The sequence below is a fragment of the Vipera ursinii genome (assembly GCF_947247035.1).
Source record: "Vipera ursinii genome assembly, chromosome: 1".
NCBI lineage: Eukaryota > Metazoa > Chordata > Lepidosauria > Squamata > Viperidae > Vipera > Vipera ursinii.
In genome coordinates, this window is record NC_139512.1 from 358,557,538 (window position 1) to 358,583,041 (window position 25,504).

Here is a 25,504-nt window from a genome sequence, read left to right on the forward strand (position 1 = left end):
AATAGCCAATACTCCAGAAGATAGGTTTAAGATACAGAAGGATCTGGACAGACTTGAACACTGGGCGCTATCTAACAAAATGAAATTCAATGGTGAAAAAAGTAAGGCTCTACATTTAGGCAGGAAAAATCAAATGCACAGGTATAGTATAGGTGGTACCTTGCTCAATAGTAGTAACTGTGAGAGGGATCTCGAAGTCCTAGTAGACAATCACTTCAATATGAGCCAGCAGTGTGCTGCAGCTGCCAAAAAAGCCAACACAGTGCTAGGCTGCATTAACAGAGGGATACAATCAAGATCAAGTGAAGTACTAATACCACTTTACAATGCTTTGTTAAGGCCACACCTGGAATACTGCATCCAGTTTTGGTCACCACGATGTAAAAAAGATGTCGAGACTCTAGAAAGGGTACAGAGAAGAGCAACAAAGATGATTAGGGGGCTGGAGGCATATAGGGACATATAGGGAACGGTTGCTGGAATTGGGTATGTGTAGTTTAATGAAGAGAAGAGTGTGGGGGGACATGATAGCAGTGTTCCAATATCTGAGGGGCTGCCACAAAGAAGAGGGAGTCAAGCTATTCTCCAAAGCACCTGAAAGCAGGACAAGAAGCAACGGATGGAAACTAGTCAAGGAGAGAAGCAACCTGGAACTAAGGAGAAACTTCCTGACAGTTAGAACCATTAGCCAGTGGAACCACCTGCCTCCAGAAGCGGTGAATGCTCCAACACTGGAAGTTTTTAAGAAGAGACTGGACAGCCGTTTGCCTGAAATGGTATAAGGTTTCCTGCCTGAGCAAGGGGTTGGACTAGATGACCTCCAAGGTCCCTTCCAAATTATTATTATTATTATTATTATTAATTATTATTAATTATTATTATTATTATTATTATGGCCTGGGGTCGCGATGGGTCGGACACGACTTCGCAGCTAACAACAACAACAAAAGAGATGAAATGATAGAAGGGGTTGAAGGCACAGGAACCTTGGGGGGGGGTGAGTGATCATGCAGTATTGGAATTCAACATTATGCAAGCACAAGCAATAGAATGCAGTCAAACTAGACTCTTTGACTTTTAAGAGAGCTGATTTCAATAAACTTAGAGAGAGCTTTGGAAGGATTCCATGGATGAGAACTCTCAAGGTAAAAACAACCCAAGAAGCTTGGAAAACCTTGAAAAGTGAGATTCTAAAAGCCCAGTCTAGCACAATAAGAACCAAGAAGAAAAATAACAGCTCTCAAAAGAAACCAGCATGGTTGCATAAAGAAGTCTCTGATAATTAAGCAATGAATTTGCAAACACCTAGAGGCAAACAAAGTCATAATGAAAAGTCAATGTAGGCTTGTCGAAACCAGATCATGCCAGACAAAACGTGTTGCTAGAAGACAAGGTCCCTTCCAACTCTGTTATTCTGTTCTGTTCTGTTTTTCTAGTGCAACCCCCTACTCAGAGAGGAGACCCTATACCCATTCTAGACAAATGGTGGTCCAGTCTCTTCTTAAAAGCCTCCAGTGATGGAGTACCCACAACTTCTGGAGGGAAGCCTTTCCACTGGTTAAGTGTTCTCCCTAGCAGGAAATTCCTCCTTAGATCTCCCTCTGAGGATCCTTTCCTCCCTCCCTCTCTCCCTTCCCTCCCTCTCCCTCCTTCCCTCCTCTCTCTCTCCTTCACATTCTCAGCTCCTCACTCCTTCCTTCTTCCTCCTTTCTCTCCCTCCCTCCCTCCTTCCTCACTTTCTCCTTCACATTCCCAGCTCTTCCCTCCCTCCCTTTCTTCTTCCCCCCTCTCTCCCTCCCTCCCTCCCTCTCTCCTTCACATTCCCAGCTCTTCCCTCCCTCCCTTCCTTCTCCCTCTCTCTCCTTCCCTCCTCCCTCTCTCCCTCCCTTCTTCTCACGCAACTCTTATACACGCGGGGAGGAGCGGGAGGCGGGAGGCGGGCCAGGGCGGGGACCGTCCCGGTAAAGGCCAAGCGCTCCCGGGCTGCGGGGCAAGGGAGCGGGGCCGGGCGGGCGAGCGGGCCATGGAGGCGGCGGCGGGGCTGGCGGCGGGCGCGGCGGGGCTGCTGGGGCTCTGCGCGCTGCTCTACTACAACTTGGCTTTGGCCACCCGGTGCCGGAACGCGGTCAGCCTGCGGGGCAAGACGGTTCTCATCACAGGTAGCTCCGGGGGCTGCTGCGCTCCCATCCCAGGCGGGGGGGGGGGGCGTCGCCTTTCTTTCTCATGAAATAACCCCCCCACCCCCACCTCAGGGGCTCCAGGCAGGATCAGGATCCCGGAGTGAAAGCGCAGCTCGAAGGGCAAAGAGAAATGCGGGTGGCAGGTTGACCCAAAGGTGACGGAGATTCTCCCCCGTCCAGGTTGACCCAAAGGTGCTTTTGACCAAACCGGGAAAGTCCGCCCCAAAAGCGCCTTCGGAAGAAAGCCGGTGAGAAGCCGAAGGGCAGCGGCGGAAGCGGGGAGGGTCCGCAGAGACCAGCCTGGGACCCCTGCCCGGGAAGGGAGGGGTCGGTGCGGGAGAGCAGGGGAGAAAGTTCCCGCTGGGCTGCCGGAGAGCCCTGCCTGGCCCAGTCCGAAGGAGCGACAGAAGAAGCGAAAGGTCTTCGGAGAAAGTCAAGGAAGTCCACGTGCCTCCTGAAAAAGCCCCTTTGCTACAACAGAATGACAGAGTGCTGGCAGAGGGCCCTCGGAGGTCTTCTAGTCCAACCCTCCTGCTCGAGTAGGAGATCCTAATCCATTCCAGAGAAGGGGCTGTCCAATCTCTTCTTAAAAACCACAATTTCTGGAAACAAGCCGTTCCACAGATGAATTCTTCTCATGGTCAGGAAACTTTTCTCTCCTCAGTTAGGATTCAGTTTCCAACCGTTGCTTCTTGTCCTGCCTTCAAATGCTATAGAATAGAAATAGAAATAGAAATAATAGAAATAGAAATAGAAATAGAAATAGAAATAATAGAAATAGAAATGAGGACCCAGATTGTTGGGGGCAATAAGCTGACTTTGTAATAATGCCACTTGGGGGGGGGCTGTGAAAGCCCTAATAAGCAGGCATATACATAGAATGAAGGCTACTGCTAAGCTTGTAAGCCGCCCTGAGGCTTCGGAGAAGGGCGGCATATAAATGGAATTAAAAAAAAATAGAAATAGAAATAATAGAAAATAGAATAGAATTAGAAGAGAGGAGAGGAGAGGAGAGGAGAGGAGAGGAGAGGAGAGGAGAGAAGAGAAGAGAAGGGGAGAGGAGAGGAGAGGAGAGGAGAGGAGAGGAGAGGAGAGGAGAGGAGAGGAGAGGAGAGGAGAGGAGAGAAGAGAAGAGAAGAGAAGAGAAGAGAAGAGAAGAGAAGAGAAGAGAAGAGAAGAGAAGAGAAGAGAAGAGAAGAGAAGTTGGAATAGAATAGAATGGACTGGATTGGACTGGACTAGACTAGACTAGACTAGACTAGACTAGACTAGAATAGAATAGAATAGAATAGAATAGAATAGAAATTAGAATAGAATAGAATAGAATAGAATAGAATAGAATAGAATAGAATAGAATAGAATAGAATAGAATAGAATAGAATAGAATAGAATAGAATATGACTCTGGCTTCCCCCATTGGCTTTGCTGGTCAGTAGGTTGCAAAAGTGGATCACGTGACCCCGGGACACTGCAACCGTCATAAATATGAGTCAGTTGCCAAGCGTCTGAATTTTTATCATAGCCCATGGGGCTGCAATGTTCATAAGTGTGAAAAACAGTCATAACTCACTTTTTTCTGTGCGATTGTAACTTCGATCATTAAATGAATGATTATAAGTTGAAGACTATATGTAGTATTTCTAGAGTCCGCAGGAATAGGAATACCTTAAAACTGTTTTTCAGTCTTCTGATTGGCTTTGTTTATTCCCTGCTAAGTAACTCTGTTTGTCCCCGGATCAGAGGGAGAAAACAGGATTAGTTACTTCCTCTCATCCATGCATTAATGATTAATGCATGACTGGCCTTCAAATTGTTTTGCAACTTGTGTTAGTAAAGTGACACCCTGCAGAACCAGTGTTGGGAGACCTGCGCCATCTTCTGGTCTGACAGGAACATTGCATCCTATTTTTTGAAATGCCTTTCTTTTTTATTATTATTACTAAATTTATTTCCCACCCATCTCACTACAAAGTGGTCCTTTCAGAGACCTAAAGGGACTCCAAGCATCTCAGTCAGGAATGCTGAACTGTACTTCAACCATCCCATGGATTGTTGGATGTCGGAATTGGGTAAAAACCACACAACAGGAAAAAATCATTGTTCAATTTTCATGTTTGAAATATTAGAACACTGTGAAAAAAATTTCAGTGCTGCTGTACCTTCAGACGATGACTAAAATAATGGTTGTAAGTCGAGGACTATTTGTATTACCCCTGAATGATTTTAAGCTATTCTTTTTTGTTGATGTAAGACTGCTCTTAAAGAGTTGTGAAAATCACGCCCTGAGCCAGGGTTTCTCAACTTTAAGATGCTTTTAATTCCGGGAGTTGAAGTCCACCTGTCTTAAAGTTGCCAAGGTTGACAAACGCTGCCACACAAATGCTTCCATGTGTGACACACCACAAAAACTGCAGGCACACAAATGCAGGCCCGGCTCCTGGGTCCCCATCAAAGGCTGGGCGATCTCAGTGAATCCTTTCCCTGCCCTTTCCTAGGTGGAAATACTGGGATCGGGAAGGCCACAGCGGTGGATCTGGCCCGGAGAGGCGCCCGTGTCATTCTGGCCTGCCGCGACAAAGCAAGAGGAGAATCGGCTGTGTGCGACATCAGACGGGTAAGCGCCTGCCGTGCGGGTCTCTCCTTCCTTCCGTTCTTCAGCACTCAGGTCTTTTCCTGATGGTTTTTATTTACTTATTTAGCGCATGGCATCTACCAAGATCATGCAATTCCTTATATGCAGTGCAGATAAAATGCAGTATACTGGCAGATGCAAATGTAAGTTTTAAGTATGAACAGATATGTGTATATCAAGTAAGTGGTCAGTACAATAAATATAAAATATGAAAGGTAAAGGTAAAGGTTCCCCTGCACATGAGTGCTAGTCGTTTCCGACTCTAGGGGCCGGTGCTCATCTCCGTTTCAAAGCCGAAGAGCCAGCGCTTGTCCGAGGATGTCTCCGCGGTCATGTGGCCGGCATGACTAGACGCCAAAGGCGCCCGGAACACTGTTACCTTCCCACCGTAGTGGTCCCATGGCATGTGGCTCTGGCGTGGGCCCCTCCGCAGCTGACGCATCTTGGTCTGGTGTTCTGGCAGCTGGGATTTTTGTTGGCGGCCCCTGGTCTGTTCGATCTTTTCTCTCCGTCGCGGCAGCTTTGGAGCTTATCAAACTTTTGAAGGATAGCATCGACCTCGTCCTCGTCCTCCTTCCCCCAGTTGTCGTCTCTTATGTCATCTTGATGGACTGACCCATTCGGCCCATTGCTGAGTTGAGCTGGATTTTCTTGATGGCTGTCTTTGTATGCCATAATTTCCATAGTGACCTCCGCTAAGCTCATCGTAGGCTTTGTGACTATTTTCTGCTGCAGCTGTTTGTTTTTTTAGTCCTAGTACTATTTGGTCACGGATTCTGTCCTCGAGGTCAGTGTTACATGTTTTGTGCCAGCCATGGCAGTTCCCCAAATAGGTCATCAGATGGAGCAAAGAGGCTTCTTTGCTCCCCTGCAGCAGGCCCCATTGGTGAGAGAGTTTTATGGCTAGGGAGGGGCCGAGACCCCCCATAAATACCTCTGCCCAGGGGCTGCTTCTTTGTTCTAGCTCTGCTTCTCTTTCTATCTATCTTCTATCTTACAAGCATGGATGCTTCCATGCCATATAGCTCTTTTTATATAACCTGTCGATGAATAAAGCTTCATAATGACTGCATCTATGCATTCTGCCTATTTCGCTTGGAAGCACCTTAACGTTCCATCGATCTCTTGTGAAAGCTGCTTCACAAGTTGGTAGCAGAGAGGATGGTTAAAGGGAACGCTTCCAAAGCCTGCAGCTAATGCCTAGATTTGAAACTGAAATGGATGGCCGGAAATCGCAGATTGTGACCAGGAGTCTTCAATCAAGATTAACAGCTCTAGCCCCTGAAGCAAGCCCCGCTCCAGGTGAGAGCACAGATGGCCTCCTTCTGCACGCCACAGAGGGAAGCTTGGAAGTTTTACAGTCCACCCAAGACTGTCAAGATGCAGCAGAAGCGCTCCGGGCCCAACGCAAGCAACGCGTGGATCAAATGTCTACACCAGAATGCAAGGAACTGCTTCTAAAACTCCTTGAAGTACAGGAGACCCCACAAGCCTCTCCACGAAGGACATCAGTGCAGAAGGACTGTGGATGCCGGGTAAGCCCCCCCTCAGCCACCACGAGGCCCCTCAATATGGCGCCTGCCACCCTGAGTAACCCCGGGACCCCAGGGCTTTCGGCGCGAAATCCCCTGCCTAACTGTGACCTCCAGCTTCCTGGGGCAACAGGAAACAAGATGGCTGCGCCCAGGGAGACCGCATGGCCCGGCACCGGAAGCAAGATGGCAGCCCCCTGTGCGCCCACATTTTCTAACAAAGAAAGGCCTCAACTTAGTCTGGAGGCCCAGCAACCCCTGGCATCCTGCCATAGCAACATGCAAACTCCTGGGCTCTCTCCAGCAGAAACCCTCGTGACCTATGATGGCAATAAGACTGCTCATTACCCCCCAAGGCCCCCGACCCTCTCTCCGGAGCCCCCAGCCTTCCTTTCGCCCCCGCCCAGGCGCTCTCCTTACTTGGCCTTCGGGGGGGGGTTGGCCCCCTCCTCCGGCATCGGCTTTAGCCATCCCCAAGGTTTTCAGGAACAGCGATGGGCTTCTCAAGGCAATGCAGGGCCGGGGAGGCTCCAGGAAGGATTTCCAGAGCATTTTAAAAACCAAGTGCCGGCCGGCAATCTTGGGCTCCGCCCACCCCCTGATCACATGTTTTCCGGACATGCCCAGTACGGGCTTTTTAACCCGGAAGGGGGGCCATCTGAAAATCAGAGAAATATACCACCAACGCCCACTAGAGGGGTACCTTTGCCATTTTTTTCAATGCCAACCTCCCAAATGCTCCAAGAATGGGATAATACGTTTCTAATTGCATCCCCGTTGCCTCCAAACTTTGAAAAATTGAAAATTGGGGGTGAGAACTATCACAGTTGGAATAGAAATTTGCAGGTATGTCTATTGAAGGATGGGATTCTTGAAATGGCCCTGAACCCACCACCTTTCCCGTGGAGCTCACGAGAAGAGTGGCTTCATAGACAGACTTTTTCCACTCTGATGGAGTCCATCGATGATAATATGTTCCCTAGCATTCCAGATGGACTCACAGCTTGCGCAGCCTTGCACTTATTATACAATTTATTCAACAGCAAGAGCATGGGTTCTCTCACCAGACTCACAACTGAGTTTTACAACACAAGACTCAGGTTTGGGGCCAGCATGGCAGAACATCTTGGAAAATTAAAATCCCTCAGGGCGCAACTAATGTCCAAAAATTACCGAATACCTGAAGAGAACTTGGTCGCAGTTATTGTGGCTTCCCTGGACAAAAGTTGGAACAATTTTATTATTTCCCTGGAAGGGGGCAGGGATGGACCCATGCCTCTGTCCTACCTCGAGGGCAGACTCATTGACGAAGATAGCAGACGTAGACATACAGGAGAATACAACAGAGTCACCAGCCAGCCAGCCAACACACGACACCGCAACTCAGAGCGGGTTAATGCTCTACTCAAGTGTTTCACCTGTGGCTCTGAGGGGCACCTCAAGAAGGACTGCCCCCATTTTCAACAAGGCCCCAAGCGTGGTCCCAATCAAGGTAGGGGCAAGGGACAAGGTAGGGGCCGTGGCGGGGCCAAAAGTACTAACAATCTTGTGTCTACCTGTGCCCCCACCACAAGAGCTGATAGCTCCACTGACTTATGGTTACTGGACTCTGGAGCTTCTTCTCACATTACCAATATGAGTCAAGGTTTTAAAAGGGTAAAGAAAATTAAATCATCTGTCAAGGTGGCCAACGGTGATAAAGCTTTGGTTATTGGGGAGGGCACGGTTTCTCTACCCGGGCTTGGAAAAGTTGAAGGTGTCTTACACGCGCCCTCTATTGCCAACAACCTGTTGAGCATTATCAAGTTATGTGACGATGACGGGGTGGAAGTTTTATTTCGCAAAGGGGGAGGTCATGTCACCCGGGACCAGAAGGTCATTGGAAATATAGCCATCATAGATGATTTGCCATATTTCTCCCCCTTAGAAGGGGCCTCACAGACAACCCCAAGGCTGCTTAATGACCGCAAAGGTGAAGCGGTTGCATCCAAGCCCCCACAGCAAGGCAGTGTGGATAAGAAATCCCAACCTCAGCTGTCACCTGAAGCACCGCTCAAGGCTACCAAAGCCAAGAGGGTGTCAGTCGGGAAGCCACTCCACGATAAGTGTGCCCATATTTTGCACCGAAGATTAGGTCATGCAAGCTTCCCTGTGGTTAAAAAGATGGGAGAGTTTGCTGAGGGAGTCCAGCTCAAAGATTGTGAGGTATTCCTGGACTGTGCAATCTGTAAGAAGTCAAAGAGGAAAGCTGCGCCTGTCCCAAAAACATCACTGCGTAAGACCCAATTCCCATATCAACTAGTTCATGTTGATTTGGTCGGGCCTTTCACACCATCTCTAGGGAAAAGTCAGTATTTTCTCACTGCAGTTGATGATTTTTCAAGGTACGGCCATGTGTATATCCTCACAGAAAAATCTGGAGCTTTTGATGCCATAAAATCACTCTACAACCTTGTAGAGACCCAGTATAAAACCAAGATTGCACAACTGCAGAGCGACCGCGGGGCTGAGTTCATGTCCCGAAAATTCCAGGACTGGGTAAAGCGTAAGGGCATCCGCCATTTTCTTACCGCGCCTTTCACCCCCGCTCAGAATGGTGTGGCAGAGAAAAGAAATGGAGTCCTACAAACTATGATGCGTAGTCTGATTGCAGACGCAGGGGTCGCAGAATCATACTGGGCAGAAGCGGTAAAATACGCCAATTATACCTTAAACCGCACTTGGAGCAGTGTTGTGAACCAGACCCCATATTTCCTAGTTCATGGTAGGAAACCAAATCTTGGACATTTACGTGTTTTTGGGTCCTATGCATGGGTTCACATCCCCAAGCAGCTGCGGAAGAAGGGGAGATCTGTCTCCCAGAGACTGAGGTTCTTGGGCTACGCTCCTGGCTCCAAGGCCTACCGTTTCCTGGGAGAAGGGGGCAGGATTGTGACTTCCCAATCTGCCTCCTTCGAAGAGGACTCCAATTGGGCCCAGATACACTCCAATGATCTGAGCCCATATATCAACCGTCCCAGCAAGGGCACACCGACTACAACATCACCTGAGACGTCCACATACCCTGCCACCGACGAAAGTGTGGAACAAGACGAAGATGTCATCCCACCTGGTTCAGATGGGGAGGATGAGCCGTCCAGTTCCCCAGCAACGCCTCAGAAACCCGCGGAAGAAAAAGGCGGTGAGTGGCAGAAGGTAAGGAGGTCAAAGCGGTCCAACAAAGGCATCCCGCCAAAGAGAATTGACATTGGGCACATCGCGTCTGTTAACAGCGTTGTGGTCACCCCAAAATCCTTCTCTGACATCCAGGAGCTGCCCATCGAAGAACAGGAGAAATGGCAGCTCGCGATGGAGAAGGAAATGCAGAGCTTAAAACAACTCAAGGTCTTCACCCCCCAGCAACCTCCAAAGGAGAGGAAAGTCATTGGCACAAGGTGGGTTTACAAGGCAAAACCACTTGCCAATGGCCTCTACCTGTATAAGGCCCGTTTGGTAGCTCAGGGATTCGCCCAACGCTATATGGAAGACTATAGCGAGACATACTCTCCAACTGTCCGGGCAGAGAGCGTCAAGACCGCCCTCGTGACTGCAGCTGCTCTGGGGGAGGAAGTCTTCCAATTCGACATCCAGACGGCTTACCTCCACGCCAAATTGGACCGGCAGATCTACGTGAAGGCCCCTCCTGGCTACCAGCAAGAAGGGGAAAATACATGGTTACTTCACAAAGGGTTATATGGTCTCAAACAGTCAGGGAAACTATGGTATGACTGCCTTAGAAAAAGTTTAGAACGAGTTGGTTTCACTGCATCCCGTGCAGATAAATGTGTTTTCACACGCAACTCCAAGGGTACCACAGAAAGGGTGTTAGTTTATGTGGATGACCTACTATATGTAGGACCTGACAAGGAAGGGTGTGATGAATTTGCCAAGGCCCTGGAAGAAAAGTTTACTTTGAAATCTTTGGGGCGGGTTGATAAGTACTTGGGTGTGCATATTTTGGCCACTAAGGGGGGGTTCGCTCTATCTCAAAAAGAAAAGATAGAGGAGTTATTGGCCAAATGCAAAATGGCAGAATCTAATCCTACGCACAGCCCAATGCAAAGCGACTTTTACAACCATACTCACAAGGACGGTCCTGAGTTCACAGATAACACGCTTTACAGATCTGTGATTGGCTCCTTGCTATATATCAGCAATTGGAGCAGGCCTGACATAGCTTTAGCTGTAAATCTATTGTCCAGGCATGTGGAACACCCAAAGGAATTCCACTGGACTGCTGTTAAGAGGGTACTTAGGTACCTCAGGGGCACGACCGATGCCCTCCTTGTGCTGGAACCAGAGAAGGGGGAGACGGCCCAGCTCTCTGCTTACTCAGACGCAGACTGGGCTGGCGACACCAAAAGTAGGCGGAGCACTTCTGGTATCCTCATATTGCTAAATGGCTGCCCAATACATTGGCATGTTAGGCAGCAAAAATTTGTTTCTTGCTCCACGGCCGAGGCTGAATATGCCAGCCTGTCAGACACGGCCAATGATTTGACTTGGTTCAATGAGCTGATAACGAGTATCTGGGCAGCTCCTCCTCTGCCCATCCAAATTCTAGAGGACAACACAGCCGCCATTGCAATCTCGGAAGCTTATGCAGTAGGCTCTAGATCTCGCCACATAGACATACGCTATAAAAATGTCAGACAGCTTGTCAAAGAGGGTTTTATACGTGTAGAGCACTGTAACACAGTTGACCAGATAGCTGATCTGTTCACCAAACCTCTTCCCATTGACCGGCACAACCTTCTGTGTAAGCGTTTGTGTTTGGCCTTCTGAATGTTTTTATACATGTCTATGACACCTGCTTGCCCCTCACACACATTCACTGGTCCCTGTCATTGGCTGGCAAGAAGGGGAATTGTTACATGTTTTGTGCCAGCCATGGCAGTTCCCCAAATAGGTCATCAGATGGAGCAAAGAGGCTTCTTTGCTCCCCTGCAGCAGGCCCCATTGGTGAGAGAGTTTTATGGCTAGGGAGGGGCCGAGACCCCCCATAAATACCTCTGCCCAGGGGCTGCTTCTTTGTTCTAGCTCTGCTTCTCTTTCTATCTATCTTCTATCTTACAAGCATGGATGCTTCCATGCCATATAGCTCTTTTTATATAACCTGTCGATGAATAAAGCTTCATAATGACTGCATCTATGCATTCTGCCTATTTCGCTTGGAAGCACCTTAACGTTCCATCGATCTCTTGTGAAAGCTGCTTCACAGTCAGGAAATTGGCATCTGCGGGCAGCATGGCGCACCCCCGCTATGAAGTCGGTCGCAGACTCACCAGGTAATTGACACCGGCAGGTGAAGTTTAGACACCAAAAGAGCTCCGATCTCTTTGGCATAAAGTGTGAACGGAGATGCTCAGTGAGGTCTGCGTATGTCACCGTAGCAATCGGGTCCGGGCTGCAGAGTCCGACGGCGATGTCATACACCGCCAGTCCACTAAGGCACAGCAATGCCGTGGCTTTATGCCGGTCTTCTGTGATTCTGTTCACCAAGATGTAACCTTACACTTGTCCCCAATGCGACTCCCAGTGCTCGGGATGTCGGATATCGAATTCTCGGATAGGACCGAGGTTGGCCATGGTGTCCTGGTCATGGGTACTGCTTCGCGAGATTGAAGGTGGGAGAGATTTCCTCTTCCACAGCCAGCAACTTCAGCTAGTGACTTAGCTCTGCGAAGCGAGATTGAAGGCAGGAGAGATTTCCTCTTCCACAGCCAGCGACTTCAGCTAGTGACTTAGCTCTGCGAAGCAGTAGATCCCACCTTTGTCACCAGTGCAATGTATTGCAAGCTAAATGACCACTCCGAGACAGCAGGCTTTCCACGAAGAACGGTTTATTTCAGTGTAGCCCCAGACAGCTGACAGCGTGTTTAGGTTGCCCTTTTATACCCGAGCCGGCAAACCCTTGCCCAACCCTGTCAGCGTATTCTCCCACCGCAGCAACTCGGACCAATCAGCTGGCGGCCGTTCTGACAGCTCCAAGCTGTCAACTGGTTTCCGTACATGCGTAGTCAACCGGCGGCCGCTTTGACAGCTAAGAGCTGTCAACAAGCTGTTGCATGTGCGCTTGAGCTGTCAAGAGGCTGACAGCGATTTTCCTCATAACCTAATCGTTTTTCCTAACATCTTATAACATATTAACATATTATAACATATTACAACATAACACAACAATATATGTTATTGTTTGTTCCTGTCAAGGAATTGTGCAGCAGCTGTGTAGATGAAATTTAGTTTACCTCAGGATATTCCTCTGCTCCTGTAAATATATATATTTACAGCAGTCTTTGTCATCATCCAGAGAGAAAGAACACAAGATAGTCAGGAATAAAGGGATATCACGGATATTCTGGATGATGACAAAGACTGCTGTAAATGTGTGTGTGTGTGTGTGTGTGTGTGTGTGTGTGTGTGTGTAGTCTTTGAAATCATCCAGAAAGAAAGAACACAAGACAGTCAGGAACACAGGAATATCCTGAGGTAAATTAAACTTCATCTGTAGAACTGCTGCACAATTCCTTGACAGGAACAAGCAATAACACATATAGCCCAAGAAAGTATCCTTAGGAAATTCACACCAGAAGCAGTTAAACGATTTTAGCTTCCTTCGATATAGAATTATAACACCCCACTGCAACTCTATGGCACCATATTATGGTGACTTTATCATGGTTTTACCCTAACTTAATATTTTATCTTATATACATAACTATAACTGTAACCAGGGCTTTTTTTCTCATAGACTGCTCAGAACAGAGTTCCGGCACCTTTTTTGGATGGAACCTTGTAGGGTAGGCAAGGCAGGTTGTATGACATGTGTGAGTTCCGGCACATTTTTCTTTTACAAAAAAAGCATTGACTGTAACTATTCTGAATCCAAGCCATTGTGCATTAATTAATCTCTTGATAAGACCTCTATGGTCTAGATAAGCAGATTTCCTTAACATTAACACCTCTCTTCAGATAGTTTGAACTCGTGGAAAACACCTTTTATCATATAGAAATACCTTTATTGTATGTAGATTAAGATGACGTTTGTACAGCATTTCCAAGATATCTCCATGGTCAGAAAATGGTAATATTCCCAGTGACTGCACATCTGCTGTTGTCACATGTTAGCTGAATAATAATGGAGGATGGGATTCTCTCCAGAGACAAAGGAGGAGGAAGTCCATCCCAGAAAGGGGAGGGAAAAGGAAATACATCATAGGGTAGGAGGGCCTGACTGCCCACATTGTAATTACTCCAAAACAGCCATGTGGTGGCAGCACACTCCCCGTCTGGTATTACATAATACCACCATATAAAATGATATAACGGTAGTTATGGAAATGCAAATACATGTTTGTAGTTTGCTAGTTGTCATAAAATACCTGAGAGATATAGGTAATAAACCTGAGATAGACATAAAACTACGGGGCCTAGAGAGCTATTGGAGATCCAGCCGATCCGAATCCGACCGATCGCGACTAAGGTCCTTTACGAGGTCTTATCTCGCGGCGCTGAGGAGGGCAAGGTCTAATTACTTTGCTACCCTTATCGCGTCCGCAGATAATCGCCCGACCGCCCTGTTTAGGGTGACCCGCTCCCTCCTTAATCTAGAGGTGAAGGAGGATCCCTTGCAGGGTCGTGCCGAGGAATTTAGCCAACATCTGCTGTACAAAATCGCTCGGATCCAGACCAGTCTGGATTCCAACTGGGCAGAATCTGACGATGAGAACATGGACAGTCTTGTTGATGTTATCTGGGAAGAGTTCGATCCTGTGACTCTGGACGAGGTAGAAAGGATCATGAGGAAGCTGAGCTCCACTACATCCTTATTGGACCCGTGCCCCTCCTGGCTGGTTTATGCGGCTCGGGATGGGACACGAGGCTGGATCCATGCAGTGGTAACTGCTTCATTGAAAGAGAGCAGTTTCCCTGCAGCCTTGAAAGAAGCGGTGGTGAGGCCCCTCCTCAAAAAGCCTTCCCTGGACCCAGCTGTTTTAAACAACTTTCGCCCGGTCTCCAACCTTCGCTTTCTTGCAAAGGTTGTTGAGAGCGTAGTGGCGCATCAGCTTCCTCTGTTCCTTGAAGATACTGATTATCTAGACCCGTACCAATCGGGTTTCAGGCCCGGACACAGCACGGAGACGGCATTGGTTGCTCCTTATTCCTCTGTTCCTTATTCCTCTGTCCTGGTCCTATTAGACCTCTCTGCGGCTTTTGATACCATCGACCATGGTATCTTACTGCGGCGTCTCAGGAGATTGGGAGTGGGAGGCACTGTTCTTCAGTGGTTCTCCTCCTACCTTCTGGAACGTTCACAGTGGGTGTTGGCGGGTGGGCAGAAATCGACCCCGAGGCCTCTCATTTATGGAGTTCCTCAGGGGTCGGTCCTCTCACCTCTCCTGTTTAACATCTATATGAAGCCGCTAGGTGAGATCATCCGTGGTTTTGGAGTGGGTTATCATCAGTATGCTGATGACACCCAGCTTTTCATCTCAACCCCAAACCACATCAGTGATGCCCTCGACGTGATGTCCCGTTGCCTGGAAGCGGTCCAGGTATGGATGGGGAGGAACAGGCTTCAACTCAACCCGGACAAGACTGAATGGCTGTACATACCGGCATGTCAGGATAGTCAGATTATTCCATCTCTTAATATTGGGGGCGAGTTATTACCCCCCTATTACATAAGGCTCGCAATCTGGGTGTCCTCTTAGATTCACAGCTCTCCTTAGAAGATCATATAGGAGCTGTGACTAGAGGGGCCTTCGCCCAGGTTCGTCTGGTGCGCCAGTTGCAACCCTATCTGGACCTGGATGCCTTGCGTACAGTCACCCATGCTCTTGTGACCTCTCATCTAGACTACTGCAACGCTCTTTACATGGGGCTGCCCTTGAGAACCACTCGGAAGCTTCAGCTAGTGCAGAGTGCAGCTGCACGAGTTCTTTTGGGGGTCTCCCGATACTCCCATATTACACCTCTGCTCCGTGAGCTGCACTGGCTTCCAGTTGCCTTCCGAGTGAAATTCAAGGTGCTAGTGATGACATACAAAGCCCTACATGGCGTGGGTCCGGATTACCTACGGCAGCACCTACTGCCAGCGTCAACATCCCTCCGTCCTGTACGCTCCCACAGAGAGGGCCTCCTCAGGGTACCACCGGTCAGAGAATGTTGGCTGGTGACCCCCAGGGGGAGAGCATTCTCGGTGGGTGCACCAATCCTTTGGAACCGCTCACCAGCTGAACTCCAGATGGCCCCCGACCTTCACTCCTTCCGGCGTGATCTAAAAACTTATCTATTCGAACAAGCCGGCCTGGCCTGATGGATTTGGGTTTTAAAATTATTTATCTAATGTATTCTTATTTTATTGCTCTGTACACCGCCCTGACTCCTCCGGGAGAAGGGCGGTATATAAATCAAATAAACAAACAAATAAATAAATAAATAAAACTTGAAAAATATAAAATAAACATGCATATATATGAGAAATATAAAATAAACATGCATACATATGAGGCATAAAACCTGAAAGATATAAAATCAGCATGAGATATATGAGGTATAAAACCTGAGAAATATAAGAAATAACATGCATACATATTGCAATAATAAAAACTGCCATTTCAGGCTGAGGTTTTGCTTGTTGTGTTCAAGACCTGAAAGATATAAAAGAACATGCATATATATTGCAATAATAACAATTGCCTTTTCAGGCCTCAATAGTCTGGATCAAGTTGAAGGCACTTTTCTTCTTGAAGTCAGGATTCAACAGGGAAAGCAACGAGTTCAGTCTTCAAGAGGCAAAAGCAGGACAAGTTTTGCGATGGTCTGATGAAAGTTTTTGGTGCCCTTCGATTCTTGAGGTCGGTGGTCCTTAAACAGAACAAGGTCTCTAACTTGAAGATAGGGTAAAGGTGAAATGTTGGTGACTGGAGCGTGACTTTGTTGCTCCCCGCCATGCTGCTCTCCGCCATTATTTGAAGCAGGGTTGGATACAGGTGGTTGCTGTGGATTGCCTGGAAGTGGATCAGGATGCGTAGCTGTATCGTGTTTGTCGCTATCACATTCTGTGCACTTGACAAAGGCTTTACAATTTTTAGCAAAATGACCATATGAAGCATAGCACCTGTAGCATATTCTAAGTTTTGAGGAACCTCTTTCCGCTCTTGTATAGTCATTGCTCCAAGCTGATGACATTTTCTAAGAGGGTGAGGCAGTTTGTGAATAGGACACTGATGATTGGGATCTTCATCCCCACCACCTGAATCGCTCCATTTAGGAGGAGATGGTACAGGATGTGAGTTGCCACCACCTGAATCACTCCATAGAGGAGGAGATGATACAGGAGGTGAGATGTCCATCTTTCTTGTAGACACAGCTCCACCTGAGTCTTTGTGTTGAGCTGCTGTGTTAACATACCTTGGTGATGGTGATGGAGCAGGCACACTGGATTCAGGGTAGTTGAAGCTGGGGTCATTGTTCACCCAGGCATGGTGACTGATGAACCTGCAAACATATGAGAATGGGGGAAAGAAAAAGAGTAGAACGAGTTTCTCTCTGATATTGAAGTTGAGATCAGCAGCAGCAGCTTTGAAGGTTGCTTTCCAGGATCTGTAGGTCTCTGGATGGTCATTAAACTTTGAGGGGTTAGAGTTGAGAAGCTCTTGTCGAATCATGTACCTGGCATGGTCAGAACAGTCTGACCCCTCACTCTTTGATGCCAAAGAAACTTGTTGGACCCCTTGGGTGTGGAGGTTTTCTGGTGAATAAGGATGAGGTGCACCAGGATAGAGTGATGTTGTAAAGGCATTCAGCTGCGGTGTATTCTCTAAAGCTTGTGCTGGCTGTCGATTCAACCGTTGATCATTGCTGGAAATTACGTTATCATCGGCAAGAGGTGATGCAGTTTGAAGTGTTGGCGCACCTGCTTCTGGGCATTGAAGAGGTGCTGGCCTTGGCAGGCTTGGGGCTTCTGTGCTGTCTGTAGGAAGCACAGCTGACACAGCTGTGTGTTGGCATGGAGAAGGTGTAGGCCTTGGCAGGCGCGGGACTTCTATGCTGTTCGTAGGAAGCATGGCTGATGCACCTGTGCTGTGTTGTTGAAGAGATGTAGGCTCTGGAAGGTGCGGGGCTTCTGTGCTGTTTGTGGGAAGGACAGCTGATGCACCTGTGCTGTGTTGTTGAAGAGGTGTAGGCCCTTGCAGTTCTGTGGTCTCTGAGTGGTGAGTGGGAAGTGCAGAAGATGTACTTGTGTTGTGGTGCTGAAGGAGTACAGGCCTTTGCAGTTCTGGGGTCTCTGTGGTGTTTTTAGGCAGTGTGGAAGATGGCTCTGCATCGTTGCAAACATTATGCTTTAAGACATATTGACTGGTGCGTTCCTTCGGATCCTCCACTTCTATTGGGATGGAACAATCTACCTCGGTGCTTTCCTTCACTGCCTGTTCATAGACCTTCAGCTTTGCCAGGGCAGCTGCTCGTTCCTTTTCTATTTGCAGAATTCTCATTTGGGCTTCCTCCTTTACTTGACTGGCTTTCTCCTCTGCTTGGCGAGCCTTTCTCTGGGCTTCCTCCTCTGCTTGGTGGGTCTTTCTCTGGGCTTCTTCCTCTGCTTGACGGGCTTCCTCCTCTGCTTGGCGGGTCTTTCTCTTGGCTTCTATTTCAGCTTCCTTCTTGGCAAAGGATGCAAGTGCGTCCTTTTCTTCTACAAGCGCACGAGCCTCTAGTAGCTTGTCATGTATTGTTGAAGCCCTGGAGCGAAAGGATCTAGCGGAGCGTGCTGTGCATCTACTTGATGTAGACCTATGAGATCTGGTCTCTTGCAGGTCTGCAATACGGATTTTTGCCTTATTCTTTGCATCTTGCACTAGGAGATCTCTTTGCTGGTTCAGATCCTCAATTTTGGTTATTTCTGCTAAGGAATCATCTACATTAAAGTCATACAAAAAACCTATGTATTTTGCATACTGCCGTAGGTAACGTTCATAAGCTGCAGATAGGCGATCTATAGAGTCTCTTAATGCAGCAGGATTACCATTAAGGCTCAGCAAAATTGTCATGGCATGTGCAGTTCTGTCCCATAACTCTGACAATTCATTGGAAAGTTCATTCTTAGTTACCTCATAATTTTCTCTGAGTTTCTGGGTTGGTTTTATTGTACGCTTGGGTCTTACAACTTCTTGGTGCAAATCAGGATTGTCTGGTTGAACCAGCTCTTCTGAATCAATGGGACACTCTGCCATGGCTAGGACAGGTACAGAAAACTTCCTAGGTATTTTTGACTAAATTTGGTGAACTTTGCTCTTTGACCACCAGGGGGTGCCTTCTGTGTGGTCAGAGACTTCAGGGAAGTTGGGGCACCTTCTGCGTGGTTAGGGACTTCAGGAAAGTTCACCCTTTGACCACTGGGGGCACTCTACATGTGCCTGAGGACAAGCCTTTTACTTGCTGAGCAGCCACTGGGGTGAGTAGGTGAGTACTTCAACAAAGTTCACCCCTTGACCACTAGAGGTCGCTGTTTGGATGCAAGCCTGTTATTGTCTCTAGCTTGAATTTGGATGCAAAGTGAGGCAATTGTTCCTTCTTATGACCACTAGTCGTGAGCCGGTCTGGAACTCTCGAGGGACTTCCTGTTCGTATTAAGAGTACCAACCATAGGCTGTAAACTGTGTCTGACGAAGGTTAATTTGCTCTTTGTTCCTAGTTTATAGCTAGAGTGCCTTGCTTAGTCATATAAAATGCTTGCATAGCTTGCCATAAGTGTGAATCAAAGTCTCTCTCTATATACAAGCTTTCACATGCATTTCAAATTTGCAGACAGTTTAAGCGTTTCAGTTTGGCCACCAGAGGTCGCTGCCTGCCTTAGCATAAAACCAAGCTGGCCTTTTGTCTCCTGGATTCCAAGGGTGGGGTCTCTTTGACTGAGCAGCAACCAAGAGCTGGGTTGCCAGGCAACTAATTGCTTTATTGTTTTTTTATGACCTTCCTAAGCGGTCTTTAGAACAAAGAGTTCTTAGCAAGCTAGAAAACTTTTTTCCTCTTTGAGTAAAGATTCAGCTCTGAAACAAATTGTTTGCAACAGTAAATCTCTGAACTTTCTAGTGAAGTTTAGGAGAAAGGCAATTTTAGAGGAGACAGACGGGAAAATTCTAATCTTGCATCTTGATTTCACAAAACTCAAGCTTACAAACACAGTCTCTCTTTGTAATTAGAAATGTTGGAGGCAGATCTGAGGAGAGATTCATTGCATTTCAAGCAAGGAGGCAGTACAATTTTAACAAGCTTTTTGAGTGGTCTCCTCAGGAAAACAGGAAGAAACATCAATCCACACAAACAGAATCCTGACAACACAGCTCTGCTCTTTGCAGAATCAGCTGGAGAACAACAAATTACTCATTTTCCTTTTTACTGTAGGCATGCAAGTTTATAGAAGCACTTTTTGACTGAGCTTTAGTTGCAGAGAATCATGCACACTTTAGAAACAGACAGAAGGAATTCAAATTACATTTTCTAACTGTTTTAAACTTGATTGTAGAAAAACAGGCATGCTTAGATTGCAGATATAAGGAATTCCAATTACATTTCCTGCCTAAGCTTGATTACAGAAACATCCACATATATGAATTGCAGGCACAAGGAATTAAAACACATTTTCTGACTATGCTTGATTGCAGAAATATGCAGACAAGAGGAATTTAATACCATAAATTATAACTATACATATAAATATAAGTACAAATATAAATATACCTGTCCGGAACACAGGAACATCGTGAGGTAAATCTTAACAGCACACAGAGGGCACAGAAGAAAAAGGCGGGAAGAAGGGAACCTCCCCTCCGCACCCTTGGCAACCAATCAGAGTGCAGATTGCCTCATGCAGGAGCCAGCACCCTCCAACCAATCAACTACACTGAATTCGAGATCCTAAAACTTCCGATGCACTTCTAGTCACCCTGCAGACCACCCGCCATTCCCCACTTCAAGAGCTTTGTCTTCAGTTCTGTCCTGTCCTATCCGGGGGCTCCATATTTGGGGGGCAGCTGTAAGTGCTTTTGTTGGATCTGCGTGATCCGTTTGGTTCTGGTTATTAAAACTCATCCATTTTATCTGCCCTTCTTCATTCTAGACTGTAAGACTGTGATATGTTATTATAGAATAACAGAGCTGGAAGGGACCTCAGAGGTCTTGTAGTACAACCTCCTGGCTAAGCAGGAGACCCCTAACCATTTCAGACAAGTGGCTGTCCAGTCTCTTCTTAAAAGCCTCCAATGTTGGAGCATTCACAACTTCTGGTGACCAGCTTTTCCACTGATTGTCTGGAGGTGAGCAGACATATGTAGAAGGCGAGTAAACTGGGATCAGCCTTTGAAGCCACACCCGATCCCAATTCTTCTCAGGATTCCTTTTGCTCCTTTTCCAGGAAAGCGGGAACTCGGAGGTGATCCTGATGATCCTGGATCTGGCCAACCTCAACTCCGTGCGAGCTTTTGCACAGACCTTCTTAAAATCGGAGCCCCGTCTGGACATCCTCATCAACAATGCCGGTGGGTGCAGAGCAGACCCCCCCCCCGGGGTATCTGGGCGAGGAAGTGGGAATATTGTGGGGGTCTCCAGGATTTCTCTTCCTTCGGGGGTTTGGCCGTAACTTCAGAAGCAGCTCTCTCCTCTTTGTGGTCATTTGCTTTTGGTATCCCGCCTTTATTATTATTTTTACAAGTAACTTGAGGCGATGAACAGATCCAGCATGCCTTCCTCCTCCTATTTTCTTCAAAACAACAACCTTGTGAGGTCGATTGGGCTGAGAGAGAGAATGATCAACTTTGCTTTCACAGCTAAGGCGGGACTAGAACCCTTAGACCCCTGGTGATTGGCCCAAAGTCTCCCCGCTATCTTTCATGCCTAAGGCAGGATTTGAATTCATAACCTCCTGCTTTCTAGGTTTAACCACTAAAGCAAACTGGGTGCTTTAGAGATAATCTACAACTTATGACCATTATGGTTGTAAAGTGTGATAGTTATAAAGTGGGTCACCCCTGTGACTACTATGATTTCATGACCTTTGTTGAGCCAGTCGTGAAGCGAATCATTTGTTCACTATGGGGACTTTTTGCTGAAAAGTGGGAGTAAACTCCGTTCTTCGACAAAAATGTTGAAGAATGTTAAATCCTCCATCACATGACAGTGGGCAAGGTTGTAAAGTGAACACCAATTCCCAAGCACCTATAATGTGATCATGTAACACTGGGGGGGAGGGAGCCGTTTCAACATCAGAACTGGGTTGTAAATACATTTTGGGCATCTGTTGTATCTTTGAATGATCACAAAGTGACACGTTGTAAACTGAAGACTACCTGGAATTCGCTTACTTTTTTTGGCAGGGGTCTTTAAGGACGGTCAAACCGCTGATGGCTTTGACCTGGCTTTCCAGGTCAACCACCTGGCCCACTTCCTGCTGACCCACCTGCTCCTGGATCGGCTGAAGCGCTGCACCCCCAGCCGGGTTGTAATCGTGTCCTCGACTATGCACTTCAATGGGAAGATCGACTTTCGGACCATCCACAAGCCAGTGGAGGGGATGTGGCAGGCCCTACAATCGTACAGCAACAGCAAACTAGCCAACACTCTCCACGTGCGAGAATTGGCCAACCGGCTGGAAGGAACCAACGTCACCTGCTACGCAGTTCATCCAGGTGAGTGGAAGTCCGGCTCCAAGAAGCACAAGATGGAGCCCCCGCAGGTCCTGCTGGGGCTCTGCAGACATTTCTCTCCCACTGGGGGCTCCCTCAAACCCCCCCCTGCAGAGCCACCCCAGGAGTTTCCTCCATTGGGTTCCACTGGGGAGGGAGATGTCTCCCACCCTCCCAGGTACCAGAGCTAATAGAATCCTAAAGTTTTAGAGTGGGATGGACTCTTGGAGGTCTTCTAGACCAACCCACTGCCTAAAGCAAGGATGAGGTTTTCCCCCTCCATTTCTGCATCACCTTCCCTTTTCTTCCTCTCCCTCTTCCTCCTCGTCCTTTGCTCTTCCTCCTCTTTCTCCTCCTGTCACTCTCTTTCTGTTCCTCCACCTCCCTCCCTCTCCTCCTATTCCTTCTCCCCTTTGCATCCTTCTGCTCCTTTGCCTCCATTTACCTTTCCTCCTGCTCTTCCTCCTCCTCCTCCTCCCCCTTCCTCTTCCTCCTCCTTCCTCTCCTCTTCTTCCCCATCCACCTCATTCTCCTCCTCCTCCTCCTCTCCAGAAAACCCCCTCCCTTCTAGCACTGATGACATTCCCAGGTTGAGTCATGAAATGTCTGTGTCATTGCTCCAATAGATGAAACCAATTAAAAGAACTTCAAGGGAAAGATTTCTTCCTTAAAGAACATTTTATTCAGGAAACAAACTATTGGCACTTACATAGTTGAACCCAAGACTGAAGTTCCCTCCCCCTGATACAATGCAACAAGTTGCAATTCCCACCACAGAAAGGCTCCTCCCAACTTCTCAACCCACCAAAACTTTATCTAACCTTGACCTTGTGTTCACACACAGCTGCAATTGTTGTGGTAGCATTCCCCTCCTCCCCCCTTCTACATCTAAATGTCTCAAACATCAGGAAAAGCACAGTTAAAGCAAAAGGTAAAATGGTTGCAGTTTCTTAATTGTCACATTGTTGACATCCTGCAAAAAAACAGCTGAACTCAGAGTGGACCAAGGACCTCACACTTCAACTCTGAGCTACAAATATTCTATCAGAACATTGTTATTTAACATTATTTATTTGAATGTATTAGTTGCCCCACTGCAATGACTTCATGCATGCAAAGAAGCACGCATGATCACAAACACACACGCACACAGAAACACACACACACACACACACACACAGAGAGAGAGAGAGAGAGAGAGAGAGAGAGAGAGAGAGGAGAGAGAGAAAGCCGCTGGCATCCTCACCCACTCAGCTTGAGCTCTTGGTCTTCTGAGACATTTCCTATGTTGCCCAAAGGGTGCCTTGCGGCCCATGGTTCCCGGTGGGAAACGGGTACTGTGCGAAGGGATCATTCAGGATCTCCCTCCCTCTCCCCCCCCTTTGGGTAACTTTCCATCTGCAGCCTGTTCTCTCTGCCTTTGATTTCAGGAAATGTTAAAACCGAAATTTCTCGCTTCTGTCCCCGTTGGCTCTTTGGGCTGGGTTGGTTCGTTCAGCTGTTCCTCCGAAATTGTGATTCTGGTGCCCAGACCACCATCTACTGTGCCACCGAGAAGGATATCGAGCGGCTGAGCGGGCAGTATTTTGTGGACTGCCAGCCGAAGGTGCCCAGTCGACAGGCCCGCGATGACCAGCTGGCCAAGAAGCTCTGGGAATTCAGCGAGAGGCTGCTGGGACTGACCAGCTAAATTTGTCCACTTTAAATTTCCCCCCTTAATTTTTTCTGAGGTGAACGTAGGAAAACACACGGAAAAGCACGCACAAAATCACAGCAAAGCACCTGGACAATTAGCACAGCCCCCCCCCCCCCATGGCACTGTGTGCTTTCTCCATGGCGCTTCTCTGTCTCCGTGGAAATGACTGCAACTCGAAGGATCCCTCTGTTAAAGAGCAGGTTGACCTCGACGTACGACCACGGTTGAGCCCAAAAGCTCTGTTGTTAAGTGAGACATTTGTTAAATGAGTCTTGCCCCATTTTACGAGCTTCCTTGCCTCAGTTGTTAAGTGAATCGCTGCGGTTGATAAGTTAGTAACAAGCTTGTTAAGCCTTGGCTTTGCTTGCCGGAAGGTCGTCAAAGGGATCGCATGACCTTGGGACACAGCAACGGTCATAAAAGCAAGTCAGTTGCCAAGTGTCTGAATTTGGATCACGTGACCGTGGGGATGCTGCAACGGTCGTAAGTGTGAAAAAGGGTCACGAGTCACTTTTTTCTGGGCCGTCGTAACTCTGAATGGTCATTAAATGAAGTAAGTCGGGCACTGCCTGCACTGAAGTTTGCAGATGAGACAAGAGTCGGGGGTCTCATTCGAGACGGTGATGAGTCTGCATACAGACAGGAGGTTGAGGAACAGGGCCTGAGGTGCAGCCGGAACAATATGGACTAGAATCCGCTGAAAACCGAAGAGATGATGGTAGATTTTAGGCAGAGCCTTCCTGTTCCGCCACCTCTGGCAACGTTAGACAAGGCGGGATCAACAGCCAAGACCTTCAGGCTTCGTCGTTCTAGGATCTCCCAGGACTTGAAATGGGCACCTGACATTAGAGCCTCCATTAAAAATACTTTATAAGGCAGAGGAAATTCCAAAACAAAAAATGCAGCAGTAAGAAAAGTTTCCAAAAATTCCAGAGAATATTCAAAACATATTAAATAGAAACATATCAATGATGGAGATGATGGAGGCTATAAAAAAGCAAAAAAAGGATAAGATTCCTGGCCCAGATGGATTACCTGCAGAGTTTTATAAATCATTGCAAGATGTATTAAGTCCGATTTTGAAAGAACTGTCTAACGAAATTTTCCTGGAGGCTAAAATACCAAATACATGGACTGAAGCCAATATTACTTTTAATACCTAAAGAAGACTCTGACTTAAGGCAAATAAAAAATTATAGACCAATATCGCTATCGATTGGTACAGGTCCAGATAATCAGTTTCCTCCAGGAACAGAGGAAGCTGATGCGCCACCACACTCTCAACAACCTTCGCCAAAAAGCGAAGGTTGGAGACTGGACGATAGTTATTTAAAACAGCCGGGTCCAGGGCAGGCTTCTTGAGGAGGGGTCTCACCACCGCCTCCTTCAAGGCGGCAGGGAAGACACCCTCCTTCAAAGAAGCAGTTATTACTGCATGGAACCAGCCTCGTGTCCCCTCCCGGGCCGCATAAGCACGGATCCAACAAACAGGTGGTGGTGCGATTTTGTCCGCCAGATGATGACTAAACTCCTCAGCTCGTCCCCACAAGGGATCCTCCCTCACCTCCTGATTAAAGAGGGAGCGGGTTACCCTAAACAGGGCGGCCGGGCGATTATCTGCAGACGCGATAAGGGCAGCAAAGTAGTTAGACTTCGCTGTCCTTATCGCCGCAAGATAAGACCTTATAAAGGTTCTTAACTGCAATTGGTCAGATTCGGATCGGCTGGACCTCCAACCGCTC

The 25,504-nt window shown here is 47.6% G+C and overlaps 1 protein-coding gene across 1 annotated transcript; it reads left to right on the plus strand.

The window, feature by feature from the left end:
* Positions 1 to 1,942: 1,942 nt before the first annotated feature.
* Positions 1,943 to 25,164, plus strand: LOC310650959 (dehydrogenase/reductase SDR family member 13-like). The gene is made up of 5 exons (XM_083379855.1): positions 1,943 to 2,159; positions 4,676 to 4,794; positions 20,800 to 20,923; positions 21,758 to 22,069; positions 23,497 to 25,164. The coding sequence occupies exons 1-5, from the start codon at positions 2,024 to 2,026 to the stop codon at positions 23,754 to 23,756; spliced, it is 951 nt and encodes a 316-aa protein (XP_083235981.1). The 5' UTR covers positions 1,943 to 2,023; the 3' UTR covers positions 23,757 to 25,164.
* Positions 25,165 to 25,504: the final 340 nt, after the last annotated feature.

What these genes read in the sequence shown, in the direction of transcription:
- LOC310650959 (XM_083379855.1), top strand. Translation starts at nt 2,024, where the DNA reads ATGGAGGCGGCGGCGGGGCTGGCGGCGGGCGCGGCGGGGCTGCTGGGG. An exon ending in CTGTGTGCGACATCAGACGG is followed by an intron (nt 4,795 to 20,799) that starts GTAAGCGCCTGC and finishes CTCCTTTTCCAG; the next exon opens with GAAAGCGGGAACTCGGAGGT. An exon ending in CATCCTCATCAACAATGCCG is followed by an intron (nt 20,924 to 21,757) that starts GTGGGTGCAGAG and finishes TTTTTTTGGCAG; the next exon opens with GGGTCTTTAAGGACGGTCAA.